Source organism: Dromaius novaehollandiae, chromosome 7, assembly GCF_036370855.1.
Source record: "Dromaius novaehollandiae isolate bDroNov1 chromosome 7, bDroNov1.hap1, whole genome shotgun sequence".
Lineage (NCBI taxonomy): Eukaryota > Metazoa > Chordata > Aves > Casuariiformes > Dromaiidae > Dromaius > Dromaius novaehollandiae.
Window position 1 is genome coordinate 44,476,902 of NC_088104.1, and position 18,837 is coordinate 44,495,738.

General features: G+C 42.9%; 1 protein-coding gene and 1 long non-coding RNA gene across 6 annotated transcripts in view; one reads left to right on the forward strand and one right to left on the reverse strand.

The window, feature by feature from the left end:
• Positions 1 to 27: 27 nt before the first annotated feature.
• Positions 28 to 18,500, forward strand: LOC112987483 (uncharacterized). Its single transcript, XR_010390074.1, has 4 exons — positions 28 to 66; positions 2,217 to 2,435; positions 7,586 to 7,630; positions 18,426 to 18,500. It is a non-coding gene; the product is annotated as an uncharacterized LOC112987483 (long non-coding RNA).
• Positions 9,453 to 18,837, reverse strand: part of PCNT (pericentrin) — a 102,303-nt gene continuing 92,918 nt past the window's right edge. For all 5 annotated transcript variants that reach the window (XM_064515430.1, XM_026107407.2, XM_064515428.1 and 2 more), the window contains 5 exons: positions 18,416 to 18,654; positions 16,383 to 16,471; positions 14,835 to 14,988; positions 13,159 to 13,286; positions 9,453 to 9,861 (listed from right to left, as the gene is read on the reverse strand). In XM_064515430.1, the coding sequence (XP_064371500.1) occupies positions 9,818 to 9,861; positions 13,159 to 13,286; positions 14,835 to 14,988; positions 16,383 to 16,471; positions 18,416 to 18,654 (654 nt within the window). In that variant the 3' untranslated portion in view covers positions 9,453 to 9,817. The remainder of the gene's footprint in view (positions 9,862 to 13,158; positions 13,287 to 14,834; positions 14,989 to 16,382; positions 16,472 to 18,415; positions 18,655 to 18,837) is intronic.

Sequence of the window (18,837 nt, forward strand, 5' to 3'; positions counted from 1 at the left end):
CTCCCAGGCCGCCTCGCGCGAGCGGCGGGGGGCGGGGCGGGGCGCGCGCTCCCTCTGGCGGCGGAGGTGGGTCGCGGCGCCGCGTGGGGCAGCGGCCGTTGGTGGGGCGGGCGGCGGCCGTTGGCGGCGCGGGCCACGGGCCGGGCCCGCCTCAGCGAGTAGCTCCTTGGGGGCCGCAGCGAGGGGCGTTGGGGTGTGCAACCCAGGGGCGTGCGCCCGCGGGCAGCGAGGGCTGTGGAGCCGCCGGCTGTGGCCCTGCAGGCCCACGGCAGGGCCCCGGCACCCTGAGGTGGCCCTGTTGCCAAGGAGGTGCCCGTGAACCCTAGTTGTGCTGCCAGCCCGCTCCCCACCTCCTTGCAGCTCATCCAGCTGCTGTTCTTCCTCATTTACTTTGAAATCCTTCTGCAGCTTTACCTGGCCTGCCTTCTGGTGCTGCCCCTTACTGAGACCGTATTTTCTCCCCCTTCTCTTTCCCCTGCCTGCCCCTTCCACCTGGCAAAAAAGGAAAAATGGAGCCCTAGGGCCTTCCGCTGCCTTAGGGAGGTGACCTGGAGCCCTAGGGACCTAACCTGCTCACTGGCGTTTGCCAGGAGAGACCTTAGCGCTTGGCAAGGTGCAGAATTACACTGAGTATCAGGCAACTTGAAAGCCTCCTGTCTGCCTCTGGGTGCAAGCTGGTGATTGGAACTGGGAAGTTAAAAAAAAAGGTCTTTTCTGAAGGCAACCATACTTCAGGGGCACTACAAAGGCCAGCAGGAAATGTTTGTTTTGGAGCATGTGATCCATCAGCTTTTGCAAATTTAACCAGTGGTTCCAGGGTGAGTGTGCGGCAGCACGCTGAGGCATGAGCTTCCTCTGGTGTCAGTCCAGAGAACCAGTCTCTGCAGCCACCTGAAGATTTATTCCAGGGCAAAATCTAGGATCTTGCCAGCGGTCCCGACTCCTCACCAGGACAGATACTGGTACCCACTAGCAGCACTCCCAATTTCCACTCATACTGCAATGTTTTGCTATACTTTCTGAGCTGGGATGCATCGGGGGGGTTGTGAAATAATGGCATTGGGCTCAAGTGCAGAGAAAAGATGTATATTTCTGGCCTGACCATAAGGACTGCTGTGCCTGTAAAAAGAATCTTGGAGCCACAAGGTATAGAAAAAACCTGGGAGAAATTTTCCGTTAGCATGAATGCAGAGTGTTGCTGAGTAGCATGGTCATGGCACCACACGCAGTATCCCTGTGGATCCGGTCCCTAAGCCAGAAGGAGAATGACAAAGGCAGAAGGGTTTCTCTTTATTCTGAACGCAGAACACTTAGCTGCTGAGGAAACAGTCATGTTAATGCTTTTCTCCTCCTCATACACAGACATTACAAGTATAAGAAGTCGCACGATTGTCTGCCCTGACTCTGCTACTGAGGGGGAGCAGCAGCAGTGTAGTCCTTCCCCGGGCCATCTATGTTCATCCTGGGTGCATCCCAGGTAGCATGGCTATTTGTGTTGGTTTCAGAAGCCTGGGGTTCACATCACACAGCATCCGTGGTGTGGGACCGCTTTCGTTTTTAGCTGTGCTGGACAGCCTGCAAAGAGAGCATCTGTTTGGGGCTGTAGGCCTACAAGCAGCAAATAGAAAGGGTTGCATTCAAGTTTGCCAACATGATGTTGCTTCCTTGTTGTTTCTGTGGGCGTGGGTTTGTGGCATGCTGCCTCAGCATGAGACAGAGATACAGCCAGACATTTGCATTAGCAGATACTCCAGGTTACTGAAGTGGCAGGAGGTTCTCAGTTCACTCTCCATTCAGCGAAGGTTATAAAAAATGACCTAAAACATCAACCACTTTCTGTTCCTGTCACCTAGACCTAGCCTTTCCTTCCCCTTGTCTTTCTTTTCACTCCTACTACGTCTCCTTCTCCTTCACTACCCGGTCCCCAAATGCCTGGGGCCTGAAATTCCTCTGTCTGCTTGTACTATTGTCACAAGAGAGTGTCCTGTGTCATGCACTTGACAGGCCACAGAGATACCCTACCAGTACCTGGAAAGCCATGCTATTCAAAGCTTGACTCCACCACCCCTCAGCAGGCATGTCTGTCTCAGTATTTCCACTACTCTTCAGATTACTGTGACTTTCAGAACCGGGGAGCTGACAGGAGGATGGCCACAGGCAATACTGTGTTGTATCTCACAGATCAAGGACTGACAAGCTTTCTCTCTTCTCTGCAGATTTCTTTTCTGAATAAGGGGCTGCAGGGGCTGCCTCTTCCCACAACATCCTCCCTCTGTTTCTGGAAGCAGTGATCACCAAGGAGGCCATCGCAGAGGAGCTGCTGTGGTGCCTGAGGAGCAAAAGGTCTTTATGAAGAGAGGAAATGAGAGAGGGGAAGAACGGTGTTGACTGACATGGAAAGGTTCCTACTTGGACGTGCAGCTGCACTGCCAGCAGTACGTAGCCCACTTGGATCAAGGCTTTTGGAGGTTTGGCTTATCTCACAGGTGTATGTAGGGGGTGAAGCCAAGTAGATACAGACACCTGGGAAAGTGGCAGGTGTTCAGGCAGGAAGCTCTCTATTCCCCTTCAGAATAGAGAGCAGCAAACAAGCTCAGGTTCGATGAGACCGTGCTGTGGGACCTCCAGCAGCAGGCTGCTGTGCTGTCACCAGCACTGTCACAGACGGTAGAGGGTAGCTGTCCCTTGACCAGCGGCAGGTGTGTGGAGCTGGCCTAGGGCACCTTCATCCTGACACAAAAGGCATATTGGATTTCAGAGGCACAGCAGCAGGCTTGGGAGACCTTTGAGGCTCTGTGGCCCTCCTCTCCACACCTTGAGATGCCGGTGTGCACCTCTGCTAACTAATTCGCAGAGCCCAAATTCCCATTCATTTTAGTGCCCCTTCAGCTGTTTTATGGGGAAATTTTACTCTGGTGAAGTTGCCACATCAGCCCCCTAGGTAACAGCAGGCTGTTGTTTACTGGTTGGTGAGATTTCACATTCCTGCTCCATGCTTACAGGTGTGGCACATGTGCCTTCCTTGCACGTGTGTCAGGGGAAAGAGATGCAACATGGGCCCATTCCCTATACTCACTAGCCCTAGCATCTCCTTGGCTGTACATACAGCCACTTTCTGCCTGTGGTTTGGCCTCGCTGCCCTGCGGTTCAGAATCCCCTCAGCTCTGAAAATGATTTATCAATAGCCTGCACTGCAGAGGGAAGGAAACATTCACACTGAAGACCTGTGGTTAGTCTTTGCTTGGGGAAGATGTAGGCAGAGAGCTTGGCCTCTGGCTACCTGCTTTCTTACTGATTTTACAGGTAGAAAGCAGGTGGGCAGGAGAATATAGAGACCAGGACACAGGGAGACAACTCTTCTCAGGAAGAAATGGCAGAGGGAAAGCTGAAGCTTCAACCAAAAGCCTTGGCATAAGCAATGGCTGAGAGCTGGACAAAAGGAAACAAAAGTCTCCCATTCCCTCCTCCAGACCTGTCCCAGCTGGCTGTCCCCCAGCCTTTCTCCCCCTTACCAGTTCCTTCCTCCCTTCAGAGCAGCTGCTGTTTTCTCTAGCTGCTGTTGGCACAAATTCCCTTCTTCCCCCCTGCTTCCTTTTCTCTTGAGCTGTGGCTACTGCCCTAATGGCTGTTCTCAAGCTTCCTTCTCCTCTGCTGAGGGCATGCTCTTGCCTTTTCCTGAGCTCCTTGCTACAGGTCAAGTGCCACAGGTGAGGGAGTGAAGCTGCCATGAAGGAGCAGTTGTAGGAAGATGACTTCACACCAGGGAAAATGACCACCACCACACCAAATGAAAATAAAAGGAATAACTTCAAAATTTCCTTGTTAGTCGTGTTCCCCATCTCCCACTTAGCTAAGTCTTGGACTACACTGTGAGTCATAGCCCTTAGCAATCAGGGAACAGACAGCATCCCAGACAGGAATGCCATGCTGGGCTGAGCACACAGCTGACAAACTGGTCTTGAGGTCCCAAGTCTGGCAGAAAAGGCACTCCTGTGTTCCTGAAGCGATTAGGCAAGGTGGAAGGCATTCAGGGGGTGCTGGGAACCCCAGCAGCAGGTCTGTTGCACAGGGTCTGTCATCTGCTGATGAGCCAACCAAATGAACACTGTATGTGGAAATAACATGATTAAATGGGGCGTATAACTGCCAAAGCATGGTCCCTCACCCCAGCCATGCAGGTGATATGCAGTGTTGCTCACACTGCAGATAGGACTTGGGTACTGCACATAATTGTGTCCTTCCTTGGGAAATTGCTACTGGCATTCTCACTAATTCTAGTGCCTGGGCTAAGAAAACGGGGGTTTCATAAGACTGTCCACTGAATCCTGCTCAGTTTTCATAATCTTCCCTAGCAGGACAACAGAGTAGTAGCCCTTAAGTGTTGTTACTGTAGGCTAGGCATCAAATGGGAACGTAGAACCTATCCTAGCAGCTCCAGGATAGCTCAGCCACCAGAGACCAAAGCCCAGATGATTTCAGTGTCACCTATGTGCAGTGCAGAGACTTTGGTCACCACCCCCTCTAGTACCCACTGACCAGCAGGAGCTGTGGGGCCCCACAGAGCAACAGCCAGTACAAGCTTCTGGGACAGTATGCAGGGCTGGTGAAGGTGCACGCCAGTTCCTGACACTGGGCCGCAATGCAGCTGAAACCCTTGAGACTTGGGGTGACCAACAGTGGACCCAAGGACAGTGCAGACCCAGCTGACTCTGAGCAAAGCACACACCACGGCAAGGACCCCCAGAAAGCCATTCCCCCCTTTTTTTCAGAGGAATTAGATACAGGAGGATGGGCAGGAGTTTATCGAAGGTGTGCTGACATTACTGCGGCACGATTAAGCATACCACTCCTCCCCTGCATGCCTTGCAGCTTCGCGTCCAAGCACAGAGTGGGGAGTTAGTTTGAGGAGCAGGTACCACAGTGTTACTCAGAAATGACACTAGCAGCAACAGTAAGAAGGTTTCTGCATGCAGGGTTGTCTGTGGCTGAGTGCCACCCAGACACGGACACGTTAACAGCATCTGTGCAACACAAAAGGACAGTGGTGTTTCCCTGAGGGAACGCAGTCAAGGAAGCAATGCTTGTTGAAGTGAATGTGTCCCACAGTTTTGCACTAGAAAGGTGATGCTGGGTTAGATAATACAGTAGCCAGAGTTAAATCCCTAAACTAAATTTGTTGGAGATACAGGAAGCCTCAGCATCAAGGACCTCCAAGTTACCAATATGCTCTCATTACCTCAAAGGAATTGCTGACAAACAGCCTTCCTTCACAATCCTCATTTTTGAGAGGGACGAAATAGAGCATATATAGGAGCACTTAATTATTAGTTATTCCAATGTGCTTGCATCTAAGTGCTAATGAAAAATACTGTGTGTTCCTGGGACTTCTGTGTACACATTAAGACAACGCTTGAATCATTGTCTTTAATGATTCTTTGGGATATTGAATTACACTATAGATGAGTTTGAAAATGTGCCAGTGTGCCATACAAACCAAGCTGCATTTGAAACAAAACTGGCCCTTAAAATCTGACAACCTACCAACACCAGGATATATGCTGTGATAAAAAAAAATAGATACAGTTTACCTTTTATCCCTTAAAAAATGTTTTCTTAGTCTCTGCCTACAAGTGCCAAATTTTAAAACTAAACTTTAATTCAGGTTAGAAGATTTGTAACATCACTGCTTACTGTTTCATTATGAATACAAGCCCTAAGGTCTAACAGCCCTTCTGCTTACAAAGCAAAAATGAAAAGTGCAGTTCACACACTTAAGTGTGAAATTACAAATTTGATTTAACGTCAGTTTTTAACTCTGGTGTCTAAAAACCCACATTATTTATGAGAAAATGTACAAATGCTATGCTAAACAAAACAGACACCAATAACATTCAGAGCCTGCAATTTGACAGAATGCTAAATTTAACGTTAAGACTCCTAGAACTAGATTTAAAAAAATATGCCACGGGCACATAAAGCAATCACCAGCATAAATTTACTTTGTCAGTTCAAATTGGTTTAGAACATCAGACATTAACTGAGCTTTAGGAAGATCAGGTACTGTTTGTCCCTCTAATTTTATGCCGAATCAGGTGTCATATGTCCTCCTATAGCTGGCACATGGATAATCTATAGCGTATGCCAAGATAACATTGCACAAACTCAGTCACATGCCCACGCTGACCCAAATCCTATGTAGGACAGTGCATAGATCCATTACTTCGGATGGTAGAACCACAGATTGAGTCGTGTCTCACAGCAGCACAGCCAGGATCCTCTAACACACACACTACTTCATTTCCTCTTCCATGCAGACTAACCTAGTACCTTTTTGTACCTCTTGTAGTAATGCTGATGTGAAGCCCAGCACTAACTTCCAAAGCTAGCTGCATGGCCACTGTTCTTCAACACAACCTGCAGACAGCAAAGTAAAGATTCTCAAAGTGAGGAAAGAACTGGCAAAATGGCACAGCACTAGCTCATGCGTAGTAAGAACAGGCATTAGGTAAGGTCTTAGCACCATATGGAGAACAAGAAGTTATCAGTTTCCCACAGAAGTGCCAGGACACGATCCGGTGATTTTTCTTCCTCTGCTAGAGGTCTCCAGGGGCTGGCCCAAAGGTGACCATGGCCTGCAAGGCCCCACGTGGCTCCGCAGGCACATTTGCCTCTGGAACAGGCAGCCTGGCTGGGAGCAAAGGAAGCCCAGCAAAGAGATGCTCTACTCCACCCCTTTCTCCCTGCCTTGTTAGGGCTGTGGGAAAGGGCACGCTCCTTTTATCTGGCCAGGCTGAGAACAGACTCAAGCAGGAAACTCATCACCAAAGTTACAGGGTTGCTGCAGGGCAGCTTTGCTTTCTTAGGGCTTCAGACAGGAGCCTGAATTGCACACTGTGCTACCCCGCTGGCTCTGTTCCAAGGGCTGCCTGGGGACTCAGGAATACACCCATGGATGCTTCCACCACCACGCAAGGACAACACCACACAGACCTGCCAGGCACAGCACTTTCTAGAGCCCAGGCTCCAAGCGCCCAAGAGACAACAGCACCTGATAAGGAGTCAGGAGCACCAAAGATAGTCCAGTGTCCCTGAAACTCTTGTGGGAATATCATCTTCCTTCATTTAGGGTTGGTACCAAAGCTCCACAGCAATAGTTTCCACCTCCAAATGGTGCAGAAGCTCTAGGCACTTCTCATTTCCCCCACGAAGGGCTCTGAGCACAAACAGCTCTTCCCCATCCCATACCAACCTTTTTTTCCTAACTAGCTCCTTGGAGGCCAGGCTCCTCTATAAATGTATCATATTTTTTTTTAGTAAATTAAATGGGTCACTACCTGATGATATGCCACATTGAAGCTTCAAAAGCACATCAGTACTTTCAGAAGATGGAAAGTGGTATGAAGGGAAGTCTTACTGAAGCTTCTAAATCCCCACATCAGCTACTGAACTTTTCCCCTGGGAATGTTCAAACTGCCATACTGTATTAGACCAAGACAGCAGTCTGACTTAGTGGCTAATTATGAATATGAATGTTCATCAAATGGAGTAAGATTCAGGGTTGACTAATAAGTATTCATATTTACAGATAAAGAAGGGCCTGTCAATACTGATACTGGACAACAGCAGCTAAGTAAGTATATAATCTCGGATGAATGTGAGTATGCAATTGTCAAATATCCTCTCAGTTTCTGCTGGGAAAATATCCTGTAATAGGCTCCAGTGGAATAACCTGCATCCCGAGGAAGTTTTCTGATCTGCTGAAGCTAAACATAGTGTATGCTTCAAAAATTAAGATTTCATATTTCCAAAGTCTTAAAATACTTCTAGCATTACAGTTCTGCCTATATTTTTTATAAAACCTTAAATGAATCTTAGGTAATCCCAAGAACACTTGGTTTCTGTAAAACCTTATGACAACAAATACCACAGGTAACTATCACACAAGAAAGTCTTATTCAGCATTATATTTGCAATCTCTTACCATGTTTCCACTGTGAGAGATGACTAGAAATGGGTGTGAGATGGCAAGAGACACTGGATACTAACAGGTGACTACAGGGAGTGCTATCACCAGAATGCCTCATTCCTTTTGTCTCTTCTCTGACAGTAACTTAATGCATTTGCAGCTGGCACCCTGAAAGGTATTTACAGCACAAAATACTTGGCAGAACTTTTTGCAGTCAGGAGTTTCAGTGACATTAGAGCTATATACAGTTTAGGTGTTTTTTAAAATTACCACAAATGTATACGTTTAAACAAAAGCTATTGAGCCTTTTCAATTTGCAAAATTAAGCTAAAAGCATCCAGACTAAACAGGACAGATTAATACCAGCCAGTCCAATAGTTACTGTAAAAAATTATAAGCCAGTGACTAAGTTATACTTTTTTTCTCTTATATCCTGGCTATTTGCACTTTAGACTGAACTTAATTAGTGCTTTCCTCAACTGAGCCTATGTTTTTTCCCATTTAATAAAGACTAACCTCATCCAAATGTATTTTGGAAACGCTGTCTTTTTTCAGTTCCTAAACATGTAAGTACGTAACAAAGATGATCCAGTTTGCCAAGTGTCAGAAGAAGCTGCTTTTCAGACTACTCTTTTAGAGTCTCCAATAAGTGGAGACAGAGGTAACTATGCAGCAAGTTTCATTCAGCTGTTTCCAAACTATTTGTAGTGGGGTCTTCCAAGAGAAAATTAGCTAGTGCTGCTCTATCTCACTGGTTCCAGTGTGGGTTTCCTCTTGTGTGGACTAGCATCTGTTAACTTCTGTAAATTCTGCAAATACTACTCAGCACACTAGTAGCAGGCAGTGAGAGAAGGTGGCTCAAGCTGTCACTCAGAGGGGAAAACAGCAGAGCAGCAAGGGCAGACATACTAACCCATTTTGGAAAATACTGTACTGAACACTGGCACAATTTCCCCCAAATCTCTGCTCGGTCACAGTGGTCGTGGGAGGGAGAAGGGACAGAACTAGTTTGCACCACTGCATTACAGGGAACATTAAAGGAGACTGGAATGATACTGAGTCAACTCAATGGCTAGAGAGATCGGAGTCTCTGACAGGTGAAAATGACACTGGAGGAAAACCTAACATGCATTCAACTTGCTGAGCAGGCACAGATTAATTATATTGCATGAGTTCAGAGAGGCAGATGCTCTCCAGAAGGACCAAATACATCATGCATGCACAGCGCAGAAGAGCTGATGGCTTGACACTGAATTGCAATGTGATGAGAAAGACTGCAGGAAGGAGGACTCATTTATTGCAAAGCCAGAAAAGCAAATCCTAAATTCACAAAATGCCATATAGCTGAGATTTGGGGGAGGTTTTTAAGCTGTTCTGTTAGTCAGAATGATCTTTCTCAAATATTAAAATTCCAAACAATTTTAGGTACAGGGAAAGAAGTAAAGAACATGAAGGATTGAAACAAATATCCACACGCTCTAAGAACTCACTAATAAAATGCCATTTTAATAACTTTTTACAAGGAATCCAGCTATACACTATAGAAAAATAAACACAGAAAAGACTCTTTGCAACTTACAATACAGTGATGCAGGCACACTTCAGCTGTTGACTTAGTAGTAATTCCACATGAGACTGTAAAACATTATTCTTAGTGAAAAGTAATTTCCTCTTAAAGTACTAAAATATAGTAAAAAGTCATATAAAAATCTGATGCAAAAGCACTGCGTAGACTAAAACCCCTTTATTCAGTTGCACAAGAGATCACAAGCGCCTTCATTCACTAGGGAACAACTCAGAAGGAAGCAATAACCTGGGGGGTTCGCAGTACGGATTTCAGAAGTGTTCTGATCACTTTTTTGTGTTTCGCTGGCGAGGTGATCCTGGAACTTGTCCTAAATTTAAATGAAACAAACAAACATTAGAAAACTGTCTATATTACAAAGCAACAGGGTACAGTTAGCAGCATGTAATTTCCCCAATGTGCTTCATATGAACTACGCTGAAAGCAATTACTGTTTTCATGAGCCACCTAAGAACAATACAAAACAAGATTTGAAAGCTTACAAGCCTGCCAAAGCAAACGTTCACACTAAGATCAATGTTCAATCATAGGCGTATTTTACACACAGCAGAAGGATTGTTTCGTTCAAGCCTTTCACTCTTGTGATGATTCAATATGCATTCTGTTGCCGGACAAGTTATTGTAACAGAGTAAATGTTTTAAAGCTCATTGGAAACTGGGAACTCATTTTGCTCACAGCTCACACACTGAAGGTTACAATATCATTCCTTAAGATTCTGCTATATCATGAAAGTTTGAAAAATGCTATGCACTTTCCTCAAAACTGCTATTAATTGTGCTCCAGTTAGGTAATCCACACTTAGCATGAAGCAAAATACCTTATCCTATGAAATGCTGTCAAGTTTCAGTTCCAAAATTTGTTTACCTGTATCTACCATGAAGAGTTTCAGTACTGGGGGGAAAATATCACTCAAAGTCATGGTATTAAGGTTTCTAGGTAAAATCCTGATCCTGCTGAGAACAGTGTCATAGTTCCCATATGGGAGTGTCACTGTAGCTGTTGACTTTAGTGATATAAGCAAGGCTAGGATTTATAGGCGAAACTAATCTATTTTTATTACAGCAATTCAGACAGCTAGAAAAACAGGTAAACAATCTTCTGGACTTTCCCCAGAGCTGTTGTCCAGCTATATCAGGCTCCTGTGAATTTCAACAAAGCAAAGATTCTTCCCTTTCTATGGAAAGGCACATAATGGTTTCCAAGATTAATTTTGCAATCCTAACACGTTTTTAATCATAAGAATTTGCCTCAAAAGTTACCTCTAAAAATCATTATTTTATTAAAAGGCAGAAACCAGTAGTCACAATTAATAAGGTCCTTCATATATTGTGGCAAAATAAATGAGAACACTACAGCATCTCTAGAACGTACATTAAATGCTCAAACTTGATTATTTGTTGGATCTCAAAACATATTAATTGAGGAGCCAGCCAACTAGATGTGTTTTGAATGGGCATCTGCAGTAACTGTAAGGCCAAGAGCCACTATTTAACAGTGTCATCAATGATTGAACCTCCACCCCTTCCCCATAAAATCACCACAGAGAAAATGTCCTTATGATAAAGACTGGAGGAGTGACCAGCAGTAAATACCAGTGACAGACAGAGTTCTGTGGGCACAGTCAAATATCATTTTTCTCAGGACAGCCATCAAGAAGACACATATATCTGGGCAAAGGCTGAAGGAAAATTACAGGAGGTAAGTCTACTTGGGAAGCAGCAGCTGATAATGCTATAGTTCGTGAAAAAAAGCATTATTTAGGTATTTAAGTGCAATGTGTGGAGGAATCCACACGGCCCTCCCTTGGTGCCATGCCCTTACCAGATACGGAAATCCATCTGGTAATTTTTACAACTTTTGGCTGTAAAGAGGGGTAAGAAAGAATGATGGTTGGTGGAAGGAAGTCAAAAGTGACTGTAGTAATGACCCAAAAACAGCGTGATGAACAACTGATCCTGGAGATCAGTAACCAAAAGTAACATAAGGAAGGAACCAGCAATAGTAGAGGAAAAGGATAATGGTTGGATGAAAACACCAACCACAGTATCTGACTTGGTGGCCCATGTAGTGCTCAGACCAGGAGACCAGTAACGTAAACCTGGCATGGCAAAGCAAGCTTTGGGGAAGATCCTCCAAAGACCCCAGAGGAACAGCCGCCAATAGGCTTGACTACTGTGTGGAAGCACTGGAGCCTTGTCCTCCTCACTGGATCTGTGATGAAGCAAGCTATGTGTTCTGCCCTGATCTGGACCATGTTCAGCATGGTCCCATCCTTGTCAGTGGTTTGAGCCAACGTGGGTGCCCTGCCCCATTTCCCTGGTGTAGGCATGGCTTGGCCTGCAGATAACATGTAACTGGTTTACATGTGAGGAAACACTCTGTGCATGGGTGTGTGTGTGTGTATTCTAAATATTATGTTATTCCTATTAAGTGCATTTTGCTTTGCTAAATTCAGTCACTATTGTTTTATAAATTTTAGTTAATAAAATAAATATCTGAATTAAGCAAGGGCATATCTATCTCCCTGACATAACTACACCCACATTAGTCAACCAACAGTCACAGCATATGGTGATAAAATTTGGTGCACAGTGTGGGCAGACGGCATTAAAAGGTATCAAGAGCTGTGACTCTATCGCTGCGTTCCAGCACCATGGCTGCCCTAAGTTGGTGGAGAATGCAGGCAGCATGAGGCTGCTCCTGCAACGCAACATTTGCATGTATAAACAAAGAAATCCCCCAGAGAAAGTTATCTTTGTATTTGGTCTAGCACAAATGACACAGAAACTGTGGGTCCAGCTCTGTTGTTCACAATCCAGGGATACCGATAAACTGGAGAAGGTTTAGACTTAAGTCTGAAAAATAACAAAACACTGGAAAACACATCTAATCATATCCTGATAGGAGATGATTTGAGAATGACTTGATCAAAGTTTATAAATTCTTCCTCTGGGCAAGAAAATTTTGAGATATAATTAGGATATAACAGGAGACAGTAACTAGAAGATGAAACTAAGCAAATTCAGTCTAGAAATGAGATAAAAATGTTTTAAATGGAAAGGATAAGTGCCACTACAATCCTTAGTGAGCTCTTTGATCAATCGTAGAACAAGATGGCTGCTTTTCACTCTCTCCTTTTTATTATCTGCTGCAGAATATGAGGAAGGGATAAATGAGGGAAGTATTACAGTTTGTGCTACAAAGGAGGCCCTACTCAGCTATTGCCATGGTTCTTTTTGACCTCGGAGCTAATTATCTCTATATGCAACTTCACTTAAACTGCGGCACTTGCTCATTTAGACTTGACAACAGGATGGAAGGAAAAAAAAAAAGAAATCAAATGGAAGCTATCCACTCTTACCTCTGAAGAACTTCACTAGGAACTTATTCAAGAAATGTCATTCTTGGACTAGTTTTAGATATGACTCACGAAAAAGTAAAGTTTCATTTTAGAGACATACTTAGCTTTTCCTCCTTCCACAAAAAATTATTTTTGATTAAAAAGATATTCTTGACATTCTTTAAGTGTTAAAGGATATGTAGGAGATCCTTGCAAAAAGAAGCCCAAACTGGTGAGAGCTCTGAGGGATAACAGGGTTCTCTTACCTGGCTGCATACCCCCTAGTCTTTGCTGGATAACCTCTAAGCGATGAATGTATTCAGTAAGCGATTGTTCAGGATCCTGAGCAGACGCAAGTGACTTTTCTGAAGCTGAACTTGTGGATGGATGCAATCTTAAAAGGAAAACAAATTATTTATTCTCTTAAAGCTCAGGTCATACACTCAAATAAATATTATAAAAGTACATTCATATAGGCAGTAATTTAATGCAAGGCAAACTAGAATATCAGTAAAAAGCTATGTACACCTGGATTTAAAACAAAAGCATAGAGACTGGACAGCTTTTATATAAGGGAGTCAAAAGGAAAGGATGTTTTTGATAAAAGCTGAAGTATCTCAGGCCCACTCTGCTGATAAGCAACAGAAAGTCCCTCAGGTAAGAAAGCTGCAGTCAGAGAAAGTCCAAACGTCCAGTGTGAAAAGACCCATTTCCATGGAGAAGGACGGAAGAAGTATATGCTGCATGCAGGTACCTTCCCTCCTGCTTCAGCAGGTAAAAGATTATCTTGAAGTTCCAACTCAAAAAAGCTCAGGGGAGCCTTCCGATCGTATGTTGTGCCTGTAATTCCTTTCTCTATATTATTAATGGATTTCAAACATCAGCAGAAAGATACATTTTTGAGGGAACACTCAATGCAAACATGTTGCTGTTTTGGAGCTAGGATGTATTCCTTCTGCACCTTTTTAACAATGAAAGTCAGTCCTGTCTCCTTTCTACGTATCTTCACCATGAAAGCATCAGCCGTCTTCTACCCCATCCTCTATCTGTGTTAGACTTTGGCCATCACTAACCCCATCACCCAGAGTGATCAGTCAGGGACTATTATCATCTTTGTTCCATAAAATAGAGATGACTTTTTGCTTCACAGCTAAGCTGCCAAGTACTGTTTCTGTCTGGCAGTCCCAGAGGCATCCAGGGACAAAGAATAGGATGGGGCAGAGTTTACCCTTTTGGGAAATGCTTGCAAGCTTCTACCTCTTCAAAATGTTTTTACTAAACTCTATGCAAAATGGAACATTATCCATCTTTCACATTAAAAAAAAAAAGCCAGCCATGTCAAAAAGCCTAAAGCATAATTTGGAGCATCTGCTGTCTTTGAGTACCCCGAGACCACCACAGCTATTTCCTTGTTACTCAGTTTTCTTTATGAAAAAAATTCTTGCATGCTGGCTATAGTTTCTAATTTAGCAAAGAGGTCAAAACCAAACAACTCCTCCCAAACCAAATGGATGGAGAAACGCTACCTTCCACATAAACTCCTGCAATTCCGTAGTTTAAAGAGGAAGTCATGAATGAGGAGTGGCTTGGGAAAGGAGACATGCTACGCCCAGTAATGGACTACGCAATACCAGAGGTTACACTGGTTAATACAAGATTTAGCCCTCGAAGAAGACTAGCAGACGTAACCATTGCAAGTACATTAGCCCGTTCAAATTAAATTTGGGGGTATCACTAGAAAAATTCTCTGTCCAAGAACATCAGACAAAGCAAACAAGAAACTTTTTCTTCCTGTAACATCTTGAAACAAAAGAAACATTTATCAGATCTGAGAAAACAAATTCTTTCCTTGTTTGAGTACTTTCCCCCAAGAAGTGATTATATTTTTATGAAAGCCTGTCCATCAGGGTGATTAAATATAATGCAGAGATTACACGCTGACCTGTTATGTAACCAGTAAGAGGATCTGGGGGAGTAGCTCAGAAATCTCGCAGAGCTGGTTTTGTGGCATGATCCAGTATCGCGGGTTGGAGGAGAGCTGACATGAACAGCTGGGAGCTGCTGCTGTTTCAGAATTTCTGTTCTAGCACCAGAAACTGTATTAAATATAAAACAGTTAAAGTATGCACTGAAAAGCATTCAAAACAGCCTATTAAAAATACAATCAATGAAAATGTACAAGCATTACAGCAAAGTAAAATTTTGTGTGGTATTAAATTCAGCTATATAAAATGCATTATAGATAATTGCTTTTTGCCAGAATTAACAGAAGTTCAACACTTTCACGTCCAATAACTGTTTCCTGCAAACTGGAAACACTTGCAGTGTTTTCTTTCTCCAAACTTGCATTTTCATCACCTTTTGCTGTATCTGCACAGGATATTCCAATGTCTGATAGGAACAGAACATTTTTTCAGGAAATCCTAATACCTGCTGTGTGCTCTAACTATAGGTGTGACTGTTGACTTATACTCTCCTACTTTTCTTGATGTAGGAGAGAAGGCAGGGAAAGGAAGAGTTAAAAAAAAAAAAAAAACACTTCACATAAGTCCTCCTTTAAATCACCAAAAGAAATCAAATAATTTTTAATGAGGCTGCCACGATGCTATTTTCTGGTGAGGTAAAAAACTTGAAATGCATTTTAGGATTCAAATTTCATAGGAACCGCATCACAGGAATACATAGGAAGTTTATTCTTGGTAAGTATTTAAAGTAACTTAAAATAGTGAGGAGACTACGCATATATCAGGTGATGAAAAATGCAGTATTACATCTGTATTTTGTTTAGCGTTGAAAAGCCACAAGTATAATATAATGGAACATTACATATAATGGAATGTTACATATAACATACATAACATTGTGCAATATATTAAAATGTTTTTTCTTACAAACACATCCATAATGAATTGAAAGGAATGCAGCCATTACCAAACTGCATCAAACCATATATCTATCTGCTCTAGCATCTATGATAACACTTAATAAACTCCAGAAAGTATTTACTGGATATCTGTCACCAGATTAAGTCTCTTCCAGAGAAAAGGGCACACAGCCCTTCTAAGACTTATTTGTTTTTGATACTTCATGTACCAGTTTTGATACCATTACACCAGTATTTGTCCTGGCCTTATTAATAACTCATGGCAGTAATAGCCATTACAGGTAGCTTCAAACTGTGTGAAACATAGTTCTCTGATCAGTTTTTATGAACAAAATGACTCAGTTTCACAGCATGAGTAGTTGTAATAAAAGGAGAATAGTTGGCTGCTGTTGAAATAAGCTCTGTAAGTTTTCATTTATAAGTTTTTACAATGTAAAGTCAAAATCATTATGTTTAGGAAAAGGATAAACAGATTTCTGGTAACATATAAACATCACTACTTCCATGCAGGGTTAGGTTTTTGGGGTTTTTTTTTGTTTGTTTTCATTGAAAACATTACTACAGAGAAATTATGATTAAAACAATGTACTTGTTCAAAACCCTTACCTGGATTACATCCTATACTGTGAGAGATGGTTTCACCCTGTGTACTCTTTCTGTTGACTTTGTTCCACTTTTTCACCAAAAACTTTAACCTTGATAGCAAAATAAATTTGTACAATCAATAAAGACAAACAAACAGTCTTAATACTAAACTTCTTTGTTACTGTGAAATGTATTCGACAACATAAAGTAACAATCCTTGCAGGAATGGAGAGAGAACAGCAGAATTCAACTTAGGTCTTTAGAATTAAGTCATACCCTATACTACCCTATAACGTTCCCCTACCTGAGGGCTCCAGAGCCATAATATATTATCTACAACTGGTTTCTATTAAATAATGTTTCATTACAAATCTAATATATCAACATTATGGTCCATGAGAATTCTTGAGGGCTGACGGGGGTCAGGCATCCAAGAATTTTCAGAGTTCTGGCTTTACTGACTCAAACACCATTTGTTATTTGTTCAATTGCTAGCTGAGCCGGATATAAATCATCACTGAGGACCTAGAGGCAGTCAGATCTGGTCCGCAGAATGCTTGCTTTCAGCCAGAGGAGGAGGAAAGATAAAAGCATCCAGAAAATACTGCCTGAGAAGCCCAAGTCCTCCTTCTGTCTGCCACAGGCCACTGCAGAAGGCTAAACCCACTGATGCTGCTGGAGAAGTGAGCAGTACGTGGCACAGAGCTGCTGCCAGTGTTGTCCCAGCAGCAATTACATCACCTCTTGCTCGTACGTGGCAGGAGGAAGCCCTGAGCTCAAAGTCCTCGGGTAGCAGCAGCTTGTTTACATTAACTGACTTTTTAATTTCTACCTCCCTTCTTTTGTTCCAATCAACAAACGTTCAAGAAATCCCATTTGGGAACATCTAACCAGGTCACCTAAGGCATCTAGCAAAAGAAAAAAAAACAAAACAAAAAACAAAAAAACCCCCCCCACACACAAAAAATTGTGTCTCTCAAAAGTGCTCATGTTGAGATGGCAAAAAAAAGTAACAGACATTGTAGCTTAACCACAACCTTCTCGAGTCCGAGTTGCCTTCATGCTTTGAGTCTTGGGACAGCAAATCACTCCCTTGCTTCCTATCTGCTCCATGGCGTTGGAAAGGTTTGCTGGTTTTGGCCCTGCTCTTCAGCTTTGTCCTTGAGCTGCAGAAAGCTCTGGGACATATTTCTTGTTTATGCGTGAAATTATCAAAAATCCATATTTATGTATTTTTCTTAAACTTTTTTTTTTATTCATATGACAAATTTGATTATAATCAAGCCAGATGGGCACTCGTCCCAACATGCCAGCGTCTTGCCTCTGAGGATTAGTGTGGAGGTCACTGCCCGTGTGTCCATAGATACTGCTATCATTAGAGCCTCCACTTCAAAGACCCCAGTCCAAAGACATCCTGTGCCATCTATTTTTACTGAGCCAAGGAAATCACTCAGAAATAACCCACCTGTTACATTTACAATTTTTTTTTTAAATTAAATGGACTCAAAAGCCATTATGAGGTGGCCTAAGTAGATGTCCTGAGTAGATCTAACAAAATCCAGTTCATCATAAATGACAGAGTATGGTAAGAATCATGCCTGATGCAGAATTCAAGAGAGGAGAACCATCCCTGACGATACAAATAGATGTAGCATACCAGAAAGAAGGATCTATGCATCTTAGATAAAGACAGGTGACAATGAGCCCAGACAGATCAAGACAAGACTAGAAAAGACATACATTTGTAATTGTTGTGCATTGCTTCTCAAATATAATACCACTGCATCTATCTCAAAGACAGAAGCAATTCTACAAATTTTCGGTTTAGCACACATCAAACTTAGCACTGACTCAGAGATAATAGTTTGGCTCAAGTTATGATTAGTAAGTCATGTTTGAACTAGTTTTGGAGAAAAATTCATTTTAAGTCAAGTATTAATATGAAATGCTGCTAAGGAAATTCAGAAGAATAAACTGTGGAAATTATCTTTTTTTTTTTTTTTTTTTTAAATATATCCAAGCAAACTGTGTGTGAGACAGTGTTTTGGTTTTACCTTGATACAGCGATGATAACTCTGACTGCACATCGGAACTTGGTAAAAGGACGGGAACGTGAACCAGAAAGCTGCAGGTCTGCAGGTGAGGGGTAGATTCCCATACGTGCTATTAGAGAGAGGGTTGCTTGCTCGCAGTCCTGAAATCCGCCGAGAAGCAGCAAGAGGTATTTCTTCTGATAAACTAGAGCCTTTCTAAAGCTCTCTGCTCGCAGATACTTCCTATATAATCTCTGCAACTAGTGGTGGGTAGGGAGGGGTGGAAGGAAAAAATGAAAACAAAAGAATTCAGCTGTTAAGGTTTAGCTACAGACAACCCAGAAAAGTTGACTTGATTTTTCCACCAAAGTCTCCCCCAACATGTTTGTTCATGGGTATCTAAACCTATTCTGCTTTGCAAAATTGTGAAAAACTATATAGTA